Source organism: Dreissena polymorpha, chromosome 11 (genome assembly GCF_020536995.1).
Source record: "Dreissena polymorpha isolate Duluth1 chromosome 11, UMN_Dpol_1.0, whole genome shotgun sequence".
Classification (NCBI taxonomy): Eukaryota; Metazoa; Mollusca; class Bivalvia; order Myida; family Dreissenidae; genus Dreissena; species Dreissena polymorpha.
The window spans coordinates 68,866,143-68,875,763 of NC_068365.1; the positions used below are offsets into that span (position 1 = coordinate 68,866,143).

General features: G+C 35.5%; 1 protein-coding gene across 4 annotated transcripts; it reads right to left on the reverse strand.

Annotated features, from left to right (window-relative positions):
- Positions 1-1,854: 1,854 nt before the first annotated feature.
- Positions 1,855-9,401, reverse strand: LOC127851000 (uncharacterized). Of its 4 annotated transcripts, none has more exons than XM_052384418.1 (3): positions 9,333-9,401; positions 4,696-4,721; positions 1,855-4,307 (listed from the first exon to the last, which is right to left on the reverse strand). In XM_052384418.1, the coding sequence occupies exon 3, from the start codon at positions 3,765-3,767 to the stop codon at positions 2,037-2,039; it is 1,731 nt and encodes a 576-aa protein (XP_052240378.1). In that variant the 5' UTR covers positions 3,768-4,307; positions 4,696-4,721; positions 9,333-9,401; the 3' UTR covers positions 1,855-2,036. The 4 variants fall into 4 exon arrangements, 3 of the variants coding, with proteins under 3 accessions (XP_052240378.1, XP_052240380.1, XP_052240379.1); XM_052384420.1 differs by having other exon boundaries at positions 4,696-4,886; XM_052384419.1 differs by lacking the exon at positions 4,696-4,721.
- Positions 9,402-9,621: the final 220 nt, after the last annotated feature.

Below are 9,621 nucleotides of genomic sequence, written 5' to 3' on the forward strand. Positions count from 1 at the left end.
ATTACGCTAGTCAATTGTTCCGAGAGTTTGTATCACTCTCGTGGCGTGTGCTATTTTGCATCACACTCATACGTCATCACACAAGCCACTCGAGTGATACAAACTCTTGGAACAATTGACTAGCGTAATATTCCGTATATATTGTATAGTTAAAATAATAAAATACAGACGGTGTGATGCTTTTTAGTTAATTCGAGATGAGAAAGGACCTGGGCATTTTTTTTAAACTGGCCTCATGTGTAAAATCATACACATGCACAATTACAAAGTAAATGAATAACAGTTTGTGAATTTTTAATTAATGTTTCTTCTGTCGTTCGTAGTTTAAATATGTAATCGTAATTCTAATAAAAAATGATTCGCACTACCTTGACGATTTCTGTATATTTGAGTTTTGCTCAGTGCATTGTTAGTGCCACGCCCTTGGTTAGGTATTCCCCCGACTGGGGGTATATAGTTATCGCATCGTCCGTAGGTTTTTACTTGTCTCGTCCGGGGCATCGCCATTTGTTAAATTTTCCTCGGCTAAGAAAAACTATTGGTATCAAATTCATTGGACTTTGCAATTTAATAACTTTATACCCTATGAATGATTTTAAGATTTCTTGCAGTGAGTACCGCCACTATAGGATAAGGTTTAACACCAATAATAGCAAAGAAAATAATATTTAAGAGTATTCATTTAGCCCCGTTTTTCCATAGAGATGCTGACATTTATTGTGTACACACGTTTAAGTTTTCGCTGAAATAAATGGCATTTTACTTCAGAAGAGATTATGCCATTTCAACTTGTTTCCAGTTATTATGGTTGAAAGTGGCTTAGATATTAGTCTACAGTCGCGACATAAACCAGATTACCTTCTAGCGCTCTCATACTTTACACCCTTTAAATTGCAGACTCGTTTGAGGTAACATTACTTCACCTACCGGAGAGACGCATCAACTGGTCTGTGTAAACAGGCAACGGTACATATCGGTTGGACAAGTGAATGTGCGCCAACAGTCGCACTTCCATTGTACTAACAACCGCAGTGAGTCGACAGTTAAAAGCGGATTTAATTGAATCTTCTGTTAACGATTTGATTATGATAACAGTATTTGTTTAGTTAACATTCTTTTATTTTAATAATGATAATAACAATTTTGTAATAATACTACAGGTAATAATAGTTTAAGTTATTTTAGTTTGGCGCTTAAGGAATATTTCATGGGTAGTACTTGTACTCTTACGAAACAATAAAATATTTAATAAAGACACCACTAATATCTATTATAAAACGATTCAATCGAGATGTGAGACTCGGTAAGAGTATCGTATCAAGTCAAACATATGTGAAACATATCCTTAAAACATCCTTAAAACAGTAGACGCGCAAGGTAATTAACGATAAAAATGTCATATGTGAAATATACATGTAAAACAATTATTTAATACTTACTTAATTAGTTTAATTAGTGCGGACTGTGTTATTTAAATAAAGTATTTTTTTTCTACGGAAAATAAGACATAACAATAAGATGTAAAAAATACAGTTTCGTTTTATTTGGAGATAAAAAGGTAATGTCACATGTTTGATAGCAATAAATAGTATCGTATATTAAAACAGCTTAGCGTTAGTAATGATACATAATTATAGACAGTCAACTCATTTGTAAAATATTTATAGAAAACAATAAATGATAATAATAAAACCAACCACCCCCATTCGCAAATCACAATCACAATCCTAAAAATTTGTAAGGTGCTGTCCTAAGTCTTAAGTTAGATAACATGAATCTTCATGTGTGTGTGCAATTGCGAATATTTATTGCAATTCGTTCGATAAAGTTTAACGAGAAAAGTACTACTGTTGCATCATTCGTTGACAATGCAAGTATAAATAATAACATAACTAAATGTCAAACCTGAAAATCCCTGTCATAGCGATATTTTAGGGTATTAATCAACGTCAGTGTTAACTCTTGTTTCTGTCACATAACACTAACAATAGAGAACATTTTCACTTTGTCTATTCGAGATTGTACTTCAAATGTCCCTAAGTCCGCAGACTTTGAACGACTCGCCACAGAAGTCGAGTTGTATGCAGGGCGGACGCATTTCTTTCAGGTTTCAATCGTAAAGAAGTTGAGTAAGTCTTCCACGCAGTTTCCAACTTGTTCTCCAGTTCAAAGCAGTGTCCTAGCATGTTCAAAGATGTATTTAAGTAGCCGCGTGCTAAAAGGCAATTGTGAATAGATGAGATAAATCTTGTGGATGTAACGATTTCAGTGAAAATCGATAATTTCATTAAAGCTTCGCACTGTTTAGGTTCTTGGTGAAGTTGTCTGTATGTAAGGTACTGTAAATAGTAGAGATAGGGCTCGATCTGCACACAAATATTGTCAAAATACATGTTTAACCCAACCTCACATGATTGGCAGGTGCCGAAACTGTCTAGGAACATTTCGTACCGCAGGAATACAGGAACACACATGGCTTCTTCTTTACTAAAGATCAAAAAGACTGACCTCTTTTGTTTGGAAGTCTTTTCATATGACTGCTTTGCTATCTGCAAAGCTAATGACTCCGATGGAGAAACACATAACTGGTACACGAGATTAGATTGTTTATCTCCTTGTATCAGATCCTCTATCAACTCAAAATATTTACATGCTTCGTCATATTCCTCATTGCAGAAAAGGAAGGAAGAATATCTCATGTAGTTGCTAATATTATCAGAATCTAGAGTTTGTATAAACATGTGTCTTGCTTTATCGATACCATCGTCATTATTTTCACGACATTCTGCCTTCTGTTTCAAATACGCCGAAGCACCCCTACTCGCCAGAGGAGACATGACGGTTTGCAATTCATACTTTCTGTATTTTCCTAACTGGGTGCGATAATACGTTTGTAAGCCTGTATATATGTTTTCAAAACAAACTTTCCAGAAATAGACGGGAACTTCTGGAAATGAAAACACCCCACCATAATCATCACACATATTGAATACAAAAACAAATAGCGCTGAAGTATTAGAACAATATCTGCCGCGATCATGTTTTATTGCACTGCGCTCATAAAGCGTCTGTCCAATGCCGTCCAGTTGTATATTTTCGATCTTTGTCCGCAGTGAATTAATAACAAATGTAAGTCTATCAACCAATTTCGGAAACTCGTATCTTTCAAATTTCCCATCAAACAGGTTAACATTCTCTATAGTAAAGTGTGGACAATTTCGGCGAGTTAGGAAGCGCCTCAAAGTTGTCAGAATGTTCTTGACACAATTGATCAGATTATTATCAATCCACACATCAGGCGGGGTGTTCTCGACCGCAAAGAAGAAGGCTGTTTTGAAATGGAATGTACTGAGCCTGTCTCCATATTCTGGCACAAACAACTCCTTTCTTATTATCTTTGTAAGAACATATGATTTCAGATGTACTTTGTCTAAACTGAACATTAATAGCCGCTCTGTTAGATTTGTGGACATTCGCCAATGGTAATCAAAATAATCGTACGTACATATGTTCGTACTTTTGGGGGGTCCCTGCGGTAAAATAAAGACGCCTAATTTCTTTGCTTGTTTCAACGTCTTCTCCGAAGGCCAGTGACCAGGGCGAGGCTTTATAAAAATTAACTTGCATTGCTTAGGAAGACTTTTACAGTAACATGCGTTAACATGGTCCATAATCCCAAAACTTTCTGCAGGTCCGTGTCTTTTTGCGTGTTGAGCTATTGGTGGAGGATAGGTTAGAGTATCGAACATGACTGTATGTGGAATCATGCCGTTAGTTGTCGTCCAATCCCTTAGAAAAAAATTAACGATATCAAAACGATCCCGAGAAGGACCCAGTTCTTGAAAAAGTTTTGCTTGTGTTTATGGTTCGATCAAAGTCAACATACAGTACTGCGACGCGCAACAGTTTGTGCTCACCTTGAGAACGACTTGTTGAGCATGCGGTTGAAGAGGTGGATGTTCTGAATCAAGAAACAAACGAAACGAATCCAAACGATAAAGGATGTCTATGTCAGACATCATTCCGATTGTTGTAGTGCCCTCGATTTGACTTCCAAATGTAAAAGCTCGTCTATTACGCCCAAATGCCTTGAATTTTACTGATATTGCACGTTCATTATATAACATTACTTTCTGTCTAAATTGAATTAAATTTTCACTGACGGCAACATGATCAAGAACACTTGAAAGTATATCAGAGAATTCTTTATCATCTGTAACATTACTTGCCACATCGGGGGTTGGTTTCCACGCATTCCTCTCTTTCCGTTTCGGATGTTTATGTTTGCCTGACCTGTTTCGGGCCATCTGTAAAGGGACAACAAACCGCATTTCAATCACTCATATGAATTGATGATGTTGAACCTTACATTCCTAGAACACATAGCTGAGTATTTTAACATTTGATAAGGCATTTACATTGTTATAGTGTTTATAAGTCATACAAATGAAACCAGTAGAATAAAGTCAGTAAATAATGAAGCACATTTTACAATAGTAAAACTTTCCATTTTCTCCTAAAATACATTAATATTTGAAGAAACATCATATATACAATATATATTATAATATTTAAATTGTCATAAGTCACCCTTGATCAGTTATGCCGACCCAATTATGAAAACATAAACATAATAGATATTAAACTTGATCGTATAATCATTAATATTTTGGTTTTTACAATAAAACAAATTACAGTGTTTGTTTATCGTGACAACGACCCTGTAATTATATAACGTATGTTATATTGAATGATACTGGTGACCAGTCTGTATAGTTGTACAAGATTTATGTCTCTTGATGACTCTTCAAAAACAGGTATTATTCGCTCAACATGTGTTTGCAACCATGTCTTTGTCAATAAATAACACCGCTCGTTCCCAAAAGCTTTAATATATTCAATACAAGATTTAATGATTGATAAGTCTAAATGGAACATCCAAAGAACAAACACGAAATAAACCTGATTGTACAACCATTTTTACAAACCTAATAATCCAACAACATACTGTATTCACTCTACCTAGACGACTGCCATTAAAACCAGAACGAAAATAGGTTTTCCCAATAATTGAAATAGAACTAAAGCAATCTCTCGCACGACGGTTACATTACATTCAACTCTGTCTTGGGCTCAGAACGGACTATTGTTATGAAAGCGTCTCATTTATGTTATGATCATTCCAAGCGTTTATCATTGAGGTTACATAATACTAAACAATCTCTTGCACGACGGTTACATTGCATTCACTGCATTAAAGAAAACCATCTCACATCATGATATCTTATATCAGTCTTAATTCATTATTATAAAATTGAGATGTTTTTTTATGTTAAGAAACCAACATACATACACACGTCGAAGCAATTCCTAACGTCACTCAAAAAAATAGGTTCAATTGTTTACATTTGTGAAGTGCGTGGAATGATTCCATCTGCGTAAATGGGCAATAAATTAAGTTCCAAAGAGTTGCATTAAAACTCGCAAGTTTTTGCACGATTTATCGTACATTTAAAAGTCATATTTCTTAATTAAATGCACGCGATCTTAAATATCCAATCAAATATACATTGAATGCGTTTGTTCGGTTTTACCTATTGTATAGACAAAATGGCAAGCTGAGAATTTCGCAGAGTCGTATGCGTGGAGATTGAGAACTAAAGGTGTGTTGATCTCTATAAATTGCACAATAAACTTTCTTGTCGCTTCACTTTCGTTTTTGAACTTAGGTTACATCAGCTTTATCGTTGAAATGATCTTTTTGCGTTTTTAAGCTCCCCATGAACCCAATGGATAATTAAACATGGATTGGTTGATAGATGCATATATAGTGATTTTACCTACACAATGGCGCATCAGTTCATATTCATAACATATAGTGTTAAGTCTACATGATATTTTAGATCCACGCCAGCGAGGTTTATTTAGTTACACGATTGATAAAACCTGCATCCGATTAAAAGAAAACAATAATTATAAGACATACATTATTTGATTAATAATCATATATAACGACATACTTTAGATATGGTATAAACCAGTATTTTACATTATGAAAACGCCATGTACTAATTTTGAACGAGCCGACATGGATTGTAACGGGAACGTGTATGTAACTGTCATTTTTATGACGGTATAAAACAAAATGAACCAATTATTTTTGCTAGTACTGCTACTACAACAGCAACAATGACGACAACAAAAGCACCAAATAATAAAACGTTAGCTGTCATCCAATCCCTTAGAAAAGAAATAACGATATCACATCTATCTCGAGAATGACCCAGTTTTTGAAAAAGTCTTGCTTGTGGTGCTGGTTCGATCATAGTAAAAATACAGTACTGCGACGCCTTAAGAACTACTTGTTGAGCATGCGGCTGAAGAGGTGGATTTTCTGAATCAAAAAACAAACAAAACGTATCAAAACAATGCAAGAAGTCTATGTCAGACATCATTCCAATTGTTGTAGTGCCATCGATTTGAATTCCAAATATACAAGTTCGTCTTTTCTTTGACCTTGACCTAATTTAGATGAGCGTAGCTATGGGAAAACAGGGTTTACTGAATGTGCGTAAAGTGTCGTCTTAAAGTAGCTTAATATGCAGTCTGGTCAGATTAATCAGGTTCGACACTTTCAGCGTACGGGTTTATTTTTAGTTTAAAGTTAGTATCTTCCAAACGTATTTCCAGTTTAGACGGAAATAATAGTCTCTGATTGGCCTTGTATGGTCTTCACAGGTTAATCAGGTACGACACTTTAGTCACATGCATTAACACCATTTTCCCAGAACGAGGCTTAGCTATATTTGAATATATAGAACGGCATTGATTAATGGGCGTTTGCAGTATTTTAAATATGTAACGTTCCGTCAACGCATACACGATTGTGTATGTTTCATGAAAACCTTCAGCAAAATTGATCTAGTTAGGACTTTAATTTGTTTTAGTGCTGACCACCCACTAAACGGAGGCCCGTTTGTAAATCAACCACAGATTATTGTTGTAAAACATGTTTTTGGCTAATTTGCCCTCCTACCAGTGAATATCAAATTAAATTCAATACCCCTTTAGTCAATAACTTCATAATATGCACTATTTGAGCCTCGTTTTGGGGAAGCTGGGTTTAATACACGTGCGTTATATGTCTTCCCACTTAAGCCAGTGCAGTCCTTTTCCGCTTTTATGGATATTTCTGTTTTAAGGAAAACTCCTCTAAACGAAAATCCGATGAAGACTGAAAGTTTCAGCCCTGGTTAACATGTGCAGACGACAAAGGCGAATATGCGACGACACTTCAAGCACATGCATCAAACCAAGATTTAGGCTCATGGACTGAACAGGGCCCTGCTCGCTGCCATGTGACTTCACGCGTTCCTCGTGCGGATATTCTATGACCGGGAAAGGACGTCAACAATCATCCGCAGGTAAGGCAATTGGTTGGTCCATTCCCGTGTGTTTCGACTTGTTTGTTCGTATATAACTGTCACGAGTTCCGTAAATATTCATATATAAAAGTGTTACATACACTGTTATTAATGCCTTTAAGGGCATGTAATGGTTCTCCTTTAATCTATCCGGTATCTACAGACCAAGGTGAAGCTTAATTTACATTACGCGCCATTGGAGCAAACACTTAAATGTGACATTATAATTGAATGTCACATGACACGTTTTCGCACCAATGGGGCGATTTGTCCTACATGTTTGGAATCACAGGTCGCCGTAAGGACGCAGTAAGGACTCCAGTCCGGTGTGACGGGGATATAAAGAACGATCCCACAGTGGGACTCGAACACGTGACCTCCCGATCGCGGACACCATATTCATTACACCACTACGACCGGTTTGCATATAGTTCATCAGTGCCCCCGATAATTATTTTGCGAAATAGGGTTTTCACCCATTGATTTTGGAAAAATAGGGTGATTTCATTCTTGAAATAGGGTGAATAAGTTATAAAAATACATACATTAAAATCATTGCTGATTTACTTCTGTTGAAGCTGCACACTTGTATTGATTCAATAAAACTGTAAACTATCATAATTAACTGGATCACTGGTTCATTTAAAATATTGGTTTGTGTTACAGTGATCCAGATAAGCTGCGTATCTGCGTCTTTCACCCTATTAAACTGTTTAAAAACGTAAAGAAATACAATATTATGCGTATTGAAAACGCAACCAACTTTACTTTTACGCAAATTCGTCAAATTTAATGCGTATGATACAATAGCTTCGATCGAAAATGCTTTGCTCATTTTCGGTATTTTCTCTTTAGAATTATTATTGTAACGCGGCGACGGTTTCATTCAGCAAGCGCCTGGATGATGGAGAAGGACAACAGTAAAAGTTATTCAAATGCTCTGCGGACTAGATTTCATATTTCAATATAGCGTCTGACCAAATTATTGGCGACATACATGCGTTTTCAATCTGACTTCATCTGTTGCTCGTTGTGCATGTATTTGTAAAGCGTCTGCATTTTCAGATTCTATTACGATGCAAAATAAAAATATCTGAGAGAGGAAGATAGACGTCCGCAATTGTTGCACCAAAGCATCAGTCGATATGTTTGACAGTTACAAAGATGTCAGTTAACATCAGGGTTTTTTTTAAAATAAAGTTTATATTATGGACAGTGTCAAGGATTCAAGATGTTATGAAACATAAGTTTATTAAAGTTAATTATGATAGTTTACAGTTTTATTGAATCAATACAAGTGTGCAGCTTCAACAGAAGTAAAGCAGCAATGATTTTAATGTATGTATTTTTATAACTTATTCACCCTATTTTTAGAATGAAATCATCCTATTTTTCCAAAATCAATGGATGAAAACCCTATTTCCCAAATAATTATCTGGGGCACTGGTGTTATACTTTGCACCCATGTCTCATATGCAGCGAATCCGACAAATCACCGTCATGATATATTTTTTATAAAGTTTTTTCAATGGCAAAATCGCAAATTTCGAGTTGAATAAGTAAGAAACAATACGACGCAAACGACGTGTTTTGATCGAATAATAAGTGTTACTAAATGTTGAAAATGTCGGGACATTCCTTTTTTGTTTTTGCTGTGGTAATTTGATGATCATCTTGGTTAAAAAAGGCTTAAATCAATTTCAATTAATGATAAGATTTGACTCATATTTTTAATTGCATGACCTCTGATTCGTTTTGTCAGAGAAAATTTCGCTTTAATTTCAGTATCAAACTACACTATACGTACAGTATCTTAATTTATTACAATCCATACATAAATATCACGCTGTATGACTATTAATACGTGTTGATAGTTAGAGAAAATAAGCGACAATTAATATACTATACCTTGTTAGTGACTTCAGAAAAGATGTCATGCTTTCTTCGGCGTCTTTATCCGCAGACACTTGACCTTAAATAAAATCAATAATTGAGCCTTGTTATCTGACAACTAGGCTTAATGCATGTGATAAATGTTGCATCCAAGATCAGCCTGTGTAGTCCGCACAGTCTCATCAGACGCGACACCTTTCACCACGACTGGATTTTTGCTTAGAATAGACTTCCATTAAACGAAAACTTCGTACAAACAAAAATTATCGTCTCTGATTAGCTTGTGCGGACAACACAAGCTAAT

Coding starts and splice junctions, on each gene's coding strand:
- LOC127851000 (XM_052384419.1), bottom strand. CDS start 3,767: ATGATTCCACATACAGTCATGTTCGATACTCTAACCTATCCTCCACCA.